At 44.2% G+C, this 13,346-nt stretch overlaps 2 protein-coding genes across 2 annotated transcripts in view; one reads left to right on the top strand and one right to left on the bottom strand.

Moving 5' to 3' along the window:
* WRAP73 (WD repeat containing, antisense to TP73) overlaps positions 1–9,038 on the top strand; it is a 16,880-nt gene extending 7,842 nt beyond the window's left edge. Inside the window, exons 4-13 of the mRNA XM_035894911.1 lie at positions 727–799; positions 1,719–1,822; positions 2,672–2,758; positions 3,271–3,405; positions 3,497–3,574; positions 4,914–5,019; positions 6,100–6,225; positions 6,992–7,183; positions 8,132–8,191; positions 8,895–9,038. Coding sequence (XP_035750804.1) covers positions 727–799; positions 1,719–1,822; positions 2,672–2,758; positions 3,271–3,405; positions 3,497–3,574; positions 4,914–5,019; positions 6,100–6,225; positions 6,992–7,183; positions 8,132–8,191; positions 8,895–8,899 — 966 coding nt within the window. The 3' untranslated portion in view covers positions 8,900–9,038. The remainder of the gene's footprint in view (positions 1–726; positions 800–1,718; positions 1,823–2,671; positions 2,759–3,270; positions 3,406–3,496; positions 3,575–4,913; positions 5,020–6,099; positions 6,226–6,991; positions 7,184–8,131; positions 8,192–8,894) is intronic.
* Positions 9,039–9,150: 112 nt separating this feature from the next.
* Positions 9,151–12,453, bottom strand: TPRG1L (tumor protein p63 regulated 1 like; the record flags this gene model as incomplete). The annotated part of the gene is made up of 3 exons (XM_009639438.2): positions 9,151–10,732; positions 11,452–11,605; positions 12,233–12,453. Coding segments are annotated over 3 exons (570 nt in total), but the record flags the coding sequence as incomplete, so codon positions are not given.
* Between the last annotated feature and the right edge of the window lie 893 nt (positions 12,454–13,346).

Raw genomic sequence — 13,346 nt, 5'->3', positions numbered from 1 at the left:
CAGCTGACTGCCTCCTCTGCAGTTTTTGTGTTTTACGGATGCACAAGCCTCCAGAAGTACCCCAAACAAGATGTTTAGTGCCTTGCTTTGCATACCGTATCTTGGTTCTTTCCTAATTCTCTCAGTAATTATGCAATGTTGCCGCCTTGTGGGTGGCTGAGGAGGGAAGAGCAAAATGCAAATTAGCTGTCAAAGCTGAGTGTATCTAAAACTTGAAAAGTACAGCTGAATTTTCATACTTAGTAGCCTGGTCCCCAGAGATACCATATTCTTAAGCTGCTATAACATCTCATCCATTTGTAAATGCAAGACACTTCGCCTCTCTCTTCCAGGGCCTGTGTTTTTCCAACTGAACAGTGTCTGTGCAGGATACACTGGCAACCCTGTAGCTAGATTCATGCTAACAGCAGTAACTTTAATGTTAATGAAAAGCTTTTCTCTATATTGGTGTTCTGCATCTCCTACCCCTCCAGAGTATTCAGGGTGCCTGTAACGTTAATTTGCAGTACGTAACCTTGCTAAGTGAAGGCAGTTGGGAGAGAATTCCTCGCAGTTACTTCTTGGGGCTTTGTGTCTGAGCTAGGTAGAATAGCTGCGAAGTTCAATGGACCTTCTGTGGGTAATTAATCTGCTCTCTGTTCTTGAGTTAGGTTTATGGGTTTCTATTTACTTTTTTAATCTACAAATATAAACAAATACTTCCTTGTCTCTTTCTCCTTGTGGCAGCTGCGGATAACTGTGTGGTCCCTGTGTACGAAATCTGTGTCTTACATCAAGTATCCCAAAGCTTGCCAGCAGGGTAAGTGTCACAAATCTAACACAGGAATGGTATGTTTTAATACGGCAGAGAGGGGAGAATGAATTTGATGGGTAATAACGAAGCGCGTGTTTTGGAGCAGGCTCTGGCACCCTCCCTGCTGAGGGGTTAGCTTGCCCTTAGGGGTGCACATCTCTGCGATCCGTACCTGTCTGCCACCCGCTGCACGCCCACTATGAATGGCTCAGCTCTGGGGTTGTCGTATTCTCCCTGTGCATGAAGGATTACATCTGATCTGCGTGCCTGTTCTTCAAATATGCACCTTTTTGTTGTGTTTGCCTCGGAAGGGTCCTTTAAGACATGAAATTAAGCTGGGTGCATTGGTGATGAAAAACACTAACCCAAAGTGGCTTTTGTCATCTTCTACACATGAACAGATGAGAAAGGTCATGTCAGGACTGTCTAGCCACATGGTTGTGGTTAGCAGTTTCCTGCCTGAGGCTTGCGTATTGTAATATCCCATATATGACAAAGTCAATTACATATTAGAGAAAATAAGAGTGGATGGGGACCAATGCCTGGAAGTCGGTGGGGTACCAATGGTTGCGTAACTAATCCATTTAGCTAGACTCAATTAACTGTTTATTTGAAATCTGTGGGTTTTATATAACAACTGTCGGTCGGTAATCAAACATTTTCTGAAGCATGCTGAAGTTCTGCAATAGCTGTGAAGCTCCATCCTTAGAAATAGCATATTCAAAGATTAAGAATTGCCAACACAAGGAAATAGTAAAACTATGTGTTGCCTTGATTAATGTGATCTTCTGTGGAGATATTTTTCCTTCTCTTCTTACTTCTCCTTTGAAGTGGGAGTTCTCCTTTGAACTGCTTTTCATTGAAGAATCATCAGCTATTCTATCTTGTTTGCTCTCTCTCCTAATTAGCTTTGTCTCCTTGGCAGGGATCGCTTTCACTAAGGATGGCCGCTATATGGCAGTAGCAGAAAGACGTGACTGCAAGGACTTCATTAGCATCTTTGTATGCAGCGACTGGCAGCTACTGAGAGTAAGTCCTTGCCTTCTGCTGCTTCTGCGTAGACTACAGGCCTACAGTGCACACTGCTTTAAACTCTGTTGCTTTGGTAGTCTGGTTTTAGACTTGCCGATGCATTTTCTATCCAGCATCTGGCTCCTTCATTGGCCTGCAGGCATGCTTCCGTAGCAGTATTCTGTTCAGGAGGCCAATATATGCTATATGTGCATAAAGAACTTTTGCATTCTGTCAGAAATTCACCTTTAAAATCTTGCATGAGCTTATTTATAGTAAACTATGCCACATTAATAATAATGAAAGTATCAAATGCTTGATAAAGCGGTCATTTAGGATGTATAATAGAAATTGTCATATTTTTCTGTTTAACAATGAGACTGGTCTGTGAAGGATGTACACTAGTGTGTCTTAGGGGACCGGATGGATCTGGGACATCAAAACCCGTTAAGAACTAGTCCATATACAGTCACCTCTGGTTCAGGAATTCTGAGTCTTGTTAGAAGCTGACGCAAAATTTGGGAAATACCACTAAATGCTCGTCAGGTTCCCAAGCTCCTCCCTAATGATCCTGTACCGGTCTTTCTGAGGCAAGGAATTAGGCTAGCTAAATTTCTTGACTGATTCAGTGTAACTGCTTTGAAGTTATAGCAACTTTTTGCCTTTTCTGTAAGGGGAAACCAAAGCAGCAGTGAATGCAGCATCCTATTACTAAAGAACAGATTTCTGTTTCTGCACTAGCATACAAGAGGCTTTCTTGCATTTGTGGTAGCACTTAAAAGGATAAAACTGAGCATGTATTTGTATAATGTTTATTTTTTTAGTATAGTATTTCAAATGGTTTTGTTTTTTCTCTTTTGGGGGCAGCATTTTGACACTGAGACGCAAGATCTGTTTGGGATTGAATGGGCTCCTAATGGCTGTGTTCTGGCAGTGTGGGATACATGTCTGGAGGTATGAGGAAAAAGCAGATTATTTTCTTGGAGAGTTAAGTTGTTTTGTAGCCGCCGTGTATAAAGCAGTAACTAAAATAACTAGGCGTAGAAAAGCGTCCTCCTGTGGCCATAATGTTTTGGGCAGCATGCTCAAAACATGTAGCCCTGGGAATGGGCAGGGCTGTAACCTCCCCCCCCCAATCAGGTGGCTTGCAGATGCAGAAGGAGCATGAGTCTTCCATAATGGCCTCTGCTCCTGGCGTTTTCGAAGAGTATTGGGCTGGATGGGCCATTGTTCAGGCCCAGTGGCGCATTTGTGCTCTTGGGGACAGGGTGGACGTGTTCTGTGAGTGCCAAAAGAGCTGAACTGGAAGCCTGGAGCCTCTTGGCTCAAGTCACAGATAAGAGACCATGGCCTTTGTATTTAACTTGCTGCGTCTTAAGCGGGGAGGGTTTGGAAGGAATGGTTTTGCCTGTCTATGGCTTTTAACAATATTGTTAGTCTTTAGAATGAATCTATTTATGTTTCAGTATAAAATATTGCTGTATTCCCTTGATGGAAGACTGCTATCCATGTACCGGGCTTATGAGTGGTCGCTAGGTGTAAAGTCAATCGCCTGGAGTCCCAGCAGTCAATTTTTGGCAATTGGCAGCTATGATGAAAAGGTAGGAAATGGGTTTATTTTCTCTCATTTATCTAAACCATTTGTAGAACTTCATCATAACAGTTTTGTCTTGCAATGCTTTCTTGAATTAGGTGCGTATCTTGAACCATGTAACTTGGAAGAAGATCACGGAGTTTGAGCATCCAGCGACCATCACTAACACCAAGACTGTAAGTATGGATCCAAAGTCCACTGAATCATTAGCAGTGCTTTGACGCTGCTATTTGTATCTGAGAGGTGCTAGTAAATACATTTCATTCCGGAGACCTTGCTTCTGCCCCTTCTAGTGTGTAAATGGAGCTTGGGATGTTGGGTGAAAATTTGGGGATGTAAATAAAATAGAGGAATCCTTTCAAGTTCGATGGATACGCACATGTGATCCTCTCAGCTTTAGCACTAATAGATTCTCAGATGACTTCTGTCATATGTCACTGTATTTTGATGTATATGGTGATTGCCTTATGGCTTTGAGTATGCAGATGATGGCAAACTGGGAAACTTAACAGGAGTCATTTGTCTCAGTTTTTTACAATTAGTGACTTTAAGCAGTGTTGGAACTGTATTGTGGTCAGATTTACAAGCTCATCCAGCTCACCTAAAGATCATTTCCTGTAAACATCTGTCATCATTTATTTTTATTCTTGCATACATGTATATGCAAGGCCCAACAGATTGTGGGTAGTTGGCAGCAGGCGGAGAGCTGTAGCTTTTGTTCCAAAAATCCTGAGCTGTTCTCATCCATCAAGGTGAAAAGAACACACAGTGCAGTAGTGCTGCATGCCGCTGCAGAGGGAGGACTAGCCTTGCATCTGGACAGATGTCCTGTAAAAGTTTACATGTGTGGACTGTAAGTCTGCAAAATTCACGTGACTAGGAGCAAGGCATGACCCATTAAATGCACCTCCGCAAGACTTCTCGGGACTGAGGAATGCCCTTACTTCCCGTTAGGTGTAAAATATGTAATGGAAAACAAATGGAAATAGCTCTGTTAATCTCTTCTACACAGACAGGAATGGCAGTTGGTGCATTTTATCCTGGTGCTTGCATTCGGGAACAATATGTTGTAGGCACACAAAATATTTTTGCTATTTCCTTCTGTGATGCGCTTTGTTTGCATTTATTTATGATGGTATCCAATTGAAGATTCTTTGCTGCAAAAATGAAATCTATGTTCCCATTGTAATGAAGATGATTTATTGTACTGCCAGATTTAGCTTTCGGGAACAATGAACGAGGTGTACGCTGGCAGACTCATTCTTCGTAGACTTCAAGGTTCGTTTATTTGTCGCAGGAGTGTTTTCCTGATCGTGGTTCCAAGTAGCAAATGATTCCCTGAGAATGCCGGATTCAGTGCTTGCCTGCTGCAGCCTGTTCCTCCACTGATGCACTAGGGGATGCTGAGATACAATACACTTGTAAATGAGTTAGTGGGATGTGGATGATTTGGTAATAGCCTGTGTTCAAATCCTCCAAGGCCCTTCTGTAGAACTCTCACTTGTTTCTTTGTAGATTGTGTATAAAGAAGTGGAGAAATCCCCATCTGTTGAAACAGAGAGACTTTCTTTCCCTCCAACAAGAGCATTGGCTAGCTCGCTCTTCAGCACGCAAAGCAAATGTAAGCCAAAGTTTACTAATATGAGACATTTGAGTTTGCCGTGTGAAGTCTTCCTATAAATAAATGTTCTGGGCGAACTCTGCCTCTTCAATACCGGAGCGGATCCTCTGGATGCTCTGCTCCGGGCTCCCAAGTCAGCTGAAGAGCTCCGAGGGCAGTGAGCACCCTGCTAGAGGGGACGCTGTCTGCACGCTGCTTTGAGGGCAGGTTAAAGACTAGGGGGATATGGCAGAAAAGAACTGTAATTGCTTGGGTGTGGAAATACCAGCCAGATCTCAGTCTTGGAGTTGCTTGCAAAAGTCTTAGCATTGTGGGGATTTTTTTCCTATTTGTTCAACCCATGCAATGTTATTTCATGACTTAGTTTAACTGTTGCAGATAATTGCTAGAATCAGATGAACTATTGCAATTAGGAATCTTATCATAGTGTGTGGCAGTTCCAATAATTAAAAAAAAAAAAAAAAGAAATAATCAGAAGGTGTTACAGTCTCGCTGTCTGTTGTAGGATCGTAATTAATCCCTTCGGTAGGAGGCTATGTAAAAAAGAGAGCGTGAAAAAGGCCATTTGGCTTTTTTCTAAGAAGCTGTAGTGGCAACAATGCCGTTAACTTGCCTCCAGACAACAGGCTTTGAAATATTCAAGAGATGGCAGACAGTGTATGATCAGGGCTTTAGTTTTTTTCTGGTTTCTTTTTTTTTTTTTTTTTTTACTGTCTCATTTTTTATGGTACTGTGAATCACCTTGGTTTTGCATTGGTGTTTAAAATACTAGTTAAAAGGTAGTGGAAATTTTGATTTTTTTTTTTTGTAGTTTAATCTCAGACTTGCCTGGTTTTCCAGCCTTTTGTGTTGGTGTATTTTTTTATTTTTTTTTTTATTTATTGTAGAAGGGCAAGAATAGTAAGCTGTTTATATAAAGATGCAATATCTTAAAACAATTGAAGTTTTGATTGGGACATCTTGGAGAAGAGTAGAATACAGTCCTGTCACTTCAGAGAGGAGGGTTATTTTAACAGGTGGAATTGAAATATTTTGCCCATTAAGGCTTGCTTAGTAAAGTCCTTTTATTTCAAATTCCAGATGACATTTCCCAGGTGCCAGTTTCTTTACAGTATATCAAACCAGTTGCTGACAGGGCAAATCCCAAAATGGGAATTGGGATGTTGGCATTCAGTCCAGATAACTGTTTCCTGGCAACCAAAAATGGTAAGTTCCTGCTGCCCGACGATAAAGGGGGAGCCTACGTGCTGTGTGTGGTGTGTTGTCGTAAAAGAAGCGAGGACAATGTTTGGTCAGTTATTTTGTACTATGAGGGGACTCATGGCCCCCTTTGAAATCAGCTCTTGGTCGTGCAGGTGTGTAATGACAAGGGAGGTTCAGCCTCTGACTTCTAGTGTACGTAAAGTATTGTGAGCTGCCAGAACTGCTTATCAGTGCATTAACTTGGTCTTGGCTTTGTATTTAATGGAAGTCGTACACTTTTTATACTACTTCAAATGTGTGTGAGAATGAAGTGCACAAATCTCTCCTCCTCCATTTACAGCAAGTGTCTCTTGAAAGGCAGAACTCCTCACAACCTGTGGCAGGGGGACTTTGGATTGCCTCACGTAGTGAAGGTCATGGAATTAACGTTTAATCTTTCTCTTCGATGGTCCTGAAGGGCTGTTTATGTCTGGATGCAAAAGCTGTGGTTCAGATGCAATACAGCAGCATAATTGTGAATAATTTGATAAAAGCCGGTGAAGGACTGGAAGGCAAACTAAGTGACTTCTTTTATTCTTTTTGCAATATTTCCAAGGCAAAATTGAAGGCGCTGCTAGGCAAAACTATAGCAGTGGTAAACCTGTGATGTACCTAAATGGTTTGTGTCGCGTTAGACCTCGATTAATGCCCATTTCTTTAAAAAAAAAAAAAAAGTGTGATCTTTTTATCCTTCAGGTATTCACATCATTACCTCTTCCTTTCCTGACAGATAACATTCCTAACGCTGTCTGGATCTGGGACATTCAAAAGCTGAAACTGTTCGTGGTCTTAGAGCAGCTGTGTGCCATCCAGTCTTTCCAGTGGGATCCACGACAACCTCGACTTGCTGTATGTACAGGAAACAGCAAAGTCTACTTATGGTCCCCAGCTGGCTGTGTCTCCGTGCAGGCTCCAGTGGAAGGTAAGGCTGCCTGCAGTAACTTGTGCAAGCCATCATCAGCTTCTGATTTACAAAGTATTTTTCCACTTACAAATCAGTCCAAGCGTTATCATGTAAATGGCTCAGATGTGTTCTTGGAGCTTTTTAAACACGGGTATTTCTCTCTTCAAAATAGGGGACCTCATAATGAGACATGGCAAACATGACAAAATATATTGAGGATGGAGCATGGGGGCTAACAGTGATTTAATTGTTGCTTCAATTGTATAGTGTGTTGAATTATTTCTCAAGATTTATGCTCATATCAGTTTGTTTACATAGAAACTGTAGTTGTGCAGAAAGCATTTCAACAATGTTGAAATACAGACTCCAAAACACCTACAATGTTTTGGGGTACTCGGAAAACAAACTACAACAAAACAAAACTACAACAAAACACTAACAGGGAAAAATGTGCGTAGTAAATCTGATGTGGAAAGATAGAAGAACATACGTGAACCTGAACTCTGTCAGCCTGCATGCTGGGAAGTTTTTATGGTTGACAGTAAGTGATACAAGGCCATTGGCTAGGTCACATAAATACCTTTCTCCAAATTAAAAGAAATCGCAAAGATTCCACTTTTTCCTCTCTACACAAGGAGCAGCAATATCAGGGAGGTGCGCAGCTCTGCACCATTTGTGGCACCTATTTGCATTAAAATGCTGAGTCTACAAAATCTGTGCTTGTATGCGGAGTATGAAGTAACTGTAGGTTTGGGGGAACGAGTCGGTAACGCGGCTTTTCTGCGCTGCTCTGTAGGAGAGCGGATTGGCTCTACCGCAGCAGTCACGAAATCGAACGCCCCGTTAAGGCTTCCGAGATGGGGAGGGTGTTTCTCACAGTGGGTGTGACTTATTCCAGCTGCCTTTTCCTAGAGCTAGAGGATGGACTGTCGGCTTCTTGTGACAAACTCTGGTCTGTTTCTGCAGGTGACTTCCCGATCGTGTCTCTCTCCTGGCATTCGAGTGGAGACTCCATGGCGCTTCTGAGTAAGGACAACTTCTGTGTGTGTTACTTAGAAAGAGAAGAGGTAAAATAACAATCGTTGGCGTTAAAAACGCTCACAAGCTTGAGGACGAATGAGGAAAGGGGTCAAACCCTGTTGCCCAGTCTGAAGTTTTTGTATTTATAAATTATTTATTTGAAGGGGCGTACCCAAACTCCAGTGTGTGAAGTACTGTGATTGCATTTGAATGACCTGTAGGGAATGAAGCCCAGATTTCAAGAAAACTTTGGTATTGATGTAGTTGAGCTTCCTCTTGAGCTTTGTCAACTGTGAAACCTTATTTTCTAAAGTTGTAGCTGTGTGTGTATATAATGTATAGCTATTATTTAAATTTTATAATTTCCAATAAATATTTTCATAAGTTACAAGCTTGGTATGACTCTAACTATGAACCTGCACTTCTCCGTCATCCTGAAGTCTGTTTCTGTACTACCAGCGATGTGATTACGGTAGCTATTTATGCCAGCACAGGGAACGGTTATTTGCACCCAACAGTGTACAGCTGATATCTAGTCTTGTAAGACAACAGATTTTTTTTTTTTTTTTCTGGTGCATTAGAATTAAATATTGTAGTGGAAGTAGATACAGCAGTAAGACGCTTCCTAGCAAATCATTACTGTTAAAGCAAAACAAGTTCTGTGTTCAGAAAGCAAACTAAGTCATCTGCAATAATTTTGCTTTTCCAGACTAAGCTGTCAACAGATCTCACAGTAACTGTGCCTGGTCTACCATAGATTTATTGCGCTAAATCTTTACAAGAAGGATCGTGACTGATCCTTTAGAATGATGCATAGAGGCAGCTGAAATGGGAGCTGTTGACCCAACGGCCTAGTGTTGAGTTGGAGTGGACGGGGCAGCCGGGGGGGGGGAGGGGGGGCGGCCCTGAGTGGGGGGGGACGTTTCAGCAGGGGAGGAGCGGTGGGGCTGTCCTTTGCCTCTAACCTGAGTAGCCAGCCACTGGATTCTTCAAAGGAAGGGGGCCCATTGCTTAGGAATCCATTGGATGTTTTTTCTTCTGCTACTTAATTTCACAGCCTCAGTCGCCACAAAACGAAGGACAAAGAACAAATTGAGTTGAGATTTGACTTTACTGCAAGATTAATGAAAATGCACTGAGAGGGGCGTGCAACTTGTTGCATTCCATCATGACTTCAGCTTGACGTAAGTTTCATAAACTCACGTCTACTTTTCAGTTCAAAAACCCACCACTGCAGCACAGCGTTTGTTCGGCACTGTAGTTGCGCAGATAAAAGCTCTGATAAGACAGCGTGCGTGGAAGGTCACGCACAACGCAAAGCTTGCTAGGGAGACCTCACGAGAGAGCTCAGTTGTCTCTTACGCTGCTTCTGAATGTCATTGCTGGATGTTGGTGTGAGGTTAAGTGCGGGAATGCACCAGTCAAGATTGACGTACAGTGCTTAAAGTCTTACCTGTCTCTGTTAGAAAGTCCCGCACCGCTGTTGTCCCAAACCGGAGCAGATTTAAGAAAAACTGCTAATATAAACCTAACCAAAATAGAATTCCCGTTCAGTTTTATAAATAATAGCTTTGAAGGCAAATGTGTTTGTGAGGCTCTTGGCGATTGTTCTCTCAACAAAGTCTTTATTCTATGGCTGCAGCAAGGAAGCGTACATGAGAAACCAGAAGTTAGACTGGCTGCTTAGAGTGTTTTTGCAAAAAGCTAATAAATGCATATTCAGCCATATGCTTCAGCTTACAAAGTAATAGTTGGCGTACGCTGCTGCTGAGCAGATGTAACGTACAGCTTTCACAAAATCTGCTGACTCGGCTTTGCTAAAGAGTGACTGACACAGCTTTCAAAATTCGTAACAGGCGTTAATCAAAATGCTTAAGGTTACAGTAATTGCGAACGCGAATACCTCTTTAAACAGCACAGCTCAGTCCCAAGCACACTACACGACTGGACACCACATATAGGGATACAACTGTGATATGGCATGAATGTTCTGCTGGATCTTGGGTAGTTGTGCGGATGGTTTTGCAGCAGATGCCAATGGCACTTAATTAACAGGGATGAACATGTAGTTAGAAATGGAAAACACCGCTGCTCGCTAGCCCTGTACAAGAACCATTAAGAACTGTAAATTGGACACCAGAAAGACACTACCTCGTGTCTGCTCCAGATTCATCTGACCTGTGCATTCTCCGTAACAACCAGGGCCTCCTGTGAGCTGTTAGATCTACAACTCCCCCCTTCGTCCCCCTAACTTCTTCGCTTTGATTATCGAGTGTTCTGCCACGCAGCGTGCTCTCCCTGGGAGACCGAGATCAAATTGCCTTCCCTTGAAAAGATTAAATGCAATGAATTTTAAAATCCAATTTTGCCTCTCGTCATGGAGTAGCCGAGTTTGGCCTCGTTGTTGATGAAGGACATCAGCCCCAGGTAGGTCTCGATCAGAAGAGGACGCTCCAGCACTAGCACGCCGTTCGCCCTTCCTGGCAACACACGCTCCTTGTGGGCTTTCTTCACAGCCTGAATTAGCTGAGTTTTAAAGTTTTCCAGCTGAAAGAGAAAAAAAGCACCTTGATGATCTCCCGTTGTTTTACAGATTGTTAGGCAAACAGCTGCTGATGTTGGATCGTACAGGATTAACGCTAGAGCGCTAGATCTCGCGTGCCATGACAAACTTTACGTTCTGACATTTCGCCTTGAGGGTGCAGTTAACTTCATACCAGGACACTGTTTATGTGTAACTTAAACCCCCTGGGCTGGACGCGTAAAGACTTATCAGTGACTAATACTGTTTATTCCTGACTGTGCGTCTCCTGCCCTTACCACCATGTGTTGACCTGACATTACCATAGTGCTCTATTCTTAAGGAAACCTGCAGAGGAAAGCAGCTAGCGCAAGGAAAACCGAGAACCACCTAAGTGAGGGTTTACTGTTAGCAATTAACCTATTTGTTTAATTAGCTGGCAGTCCTGGATGAAAGGTCAGGCATCGGCCTGCCAGGTAAGCAAGAGTAGGACTAGCGCTAAGATCCGTTTTCTTGTGGCTGTTACAGGACTCCGCACTTCTGGATGTTTCAGCTTCCTCCTTGTATAAATCACTTATGGGCAGCTGGGCTGCCCTGCAAGGCAAAATTTGGAGAATGGGGAAATGTAGCTTACACTCTAAGTTCTGTCTCTGATTTAACGGCTGTATCTTTTCAAAATAATCTGAATGGCATCCGGCCTATGAGATGAACAAGCCACCTAGAACGGGAGCGGTGACGTCCTTACTAGGCAAAGGGACGCAATCTTCTCATCAGCATCGGCCATTGGATGTTCGGTGAAGGTGACGTACGGGATGCTCGTGGACCACGGGTTCCATCGGCTTATGAAGGAGGCGCGACTTTGCTTGTCCCACTGAATTCGAATACCGGTACCTTCTCGCCTGGCATTGAAGACAGCAGAATGAACGCGGTAAGACTCTCGAGTCTTTGAGGCAAGTTTAATTAGAAACGTACGGTCTGAAAAAGACCTGCTTAAAACTGGAAGCCAAAATGTATGTTTGCTAGCAAGCTTTTTGCTCTAGAACAGCAATGGGAGAGTTCAGCCCCTGAAATGGGTAAAGATACGTTCTTGTAAGCTGAGTGCCAAGAGGTTAAGCTCGTCGGCCACCCGGGCCGCAAGGCCTGAGCGGTGCTGCCTGTGATAGCCTGCGTTTTTACGCGTGACCTGACGTTCACAGGCGCTTTCTAGTAATGGTAAGGTGGTGCTAGTACAGCTCCTACTTACGGCGTTGGGTAACAGCGATGAGCTTCTGCTCCCAAATCTATTCACTTTAGCTTGAAAGTCCTTGAGTAACTCGTGTTTAACGTAACTGCTGCTGTCCCAGCAGAACAGCAGTGACCCTGGGGTGGTCTCCTGAAGCTGGGGCAACGGTGTACAAAGTCAGGCGAGCAAAGGGAAGCGCTCTCCAACTTGTCTGATGGTCAGTGACCAAGGTTGGCAGCTCCAACTACTTACAACAGCAACACAAGCATTACAATAACGTTACGGTGTTACTGTGCCCACTTACTTGTTCAGAGATTTAGGTGGGAACTCGAACTCTCCGACAGAGATGGTATCCACTGCGCCGAGGGCGATCCTCGTCACGTGCTGGCACTGCAGGCTGATGAAGTTGTATTTGCAGATCAGGAGGGACCAATCCGTGATGAGAACGAGACGCTCCTTCTCGTTGTTCCAGTGATCGATTCTGGGAAAATAACAGGACTGAGCTTTAGCTGTTCTGGTGGATGGCTAGAAACGCCCAACAGCTCGGCAGATAGAGTCGCTGAGGAGGACAAGTCTGAAGCCTTGGTAATGCCCTGTTCTCCATCCCGGCCTTCGCTCTGCTGCTGCAAGCCTGGTAGGAGGCTGAATGTCATGAGAGTCGTGCTACAGCACAGGAAAACATTAAGAAAATCAGAGTAAGTCTGAAGATCTTGAGAGCGAGCTCTAATGCTCTCTCCTGTTAGTTGAGACCAAACGCTACCCAGTGGGGCGGACGAGTCCCCAGCGCCTCGTCCGCAAGCGTCTAACGCCGCCCTCTTCGCCTGTTGCCGCGTTTGCCGAATTCTTAACTGCACGTGTGCACGCTCAGGGGAGAGCAATCGTTTGCTTTAACAGCGTGGTCTGACTTGGCGCTTTGCTCTGTAAGAGCAGTCATCCGGTAACTTGTCGGGTTCCTCAAACTGCACGAACAAAAGATCCTGCCTTTCCCCGGGTGCTTTGCCAGGCGACACTGTCGAGCCCTCGCAGCCACCCTACCGCTTCACGCTTGGGGCAGCCTAGGAGGCAGCAGGTCATATTTGCAGCCTAAGGGGAATTGAGCCCAGCTTTTAAGCTAGCGCCTGTGAAATCTGCTACAGCTTATTTTTAGTGTTACCGATTTAATTGTCTGTCCTTACCACAATTGTCTGTTGTTTCAACAGGAACGCTGACGTAAAGCTGCTGAGAGCAAAGCTATTCTTGTCTAAAAGTAAGCGCAAGGAGCGGGACCGGGCGATTGCTCGGCGCGTTTCCTCCTCCGTCCGCCTCTCCCTGCCCGTTGGACGCGTGCCATGGTGAGAGGACCGAAACCGCCCCGGGGAGCGCTTGGGCCTTGCAAGTCTGGCCAAGCGCCGTTCCGAAGAAGTAGGCGCACTCGGCTT

Source organism: Egretta garzetta, unplaced genomic scaffold (assembly GCF_000687185.1).
Source record: "Egretta garzetta isolate BGI_Z169 unplaced genomic scaffold, ASM68718v1 scaffold535, whole genome shotgun sequence".
NCBI lineage: Eukaryota > Metazoa > Chordata > Aves > Pelecaniformes > Ardeidae > Egretta > Egretta garzetta.
The sequence above is the reverse complement of the archived record's forward strand: the minus strand, read 5'-3'. Positions and strand labels throughout refer to the sequence as shown.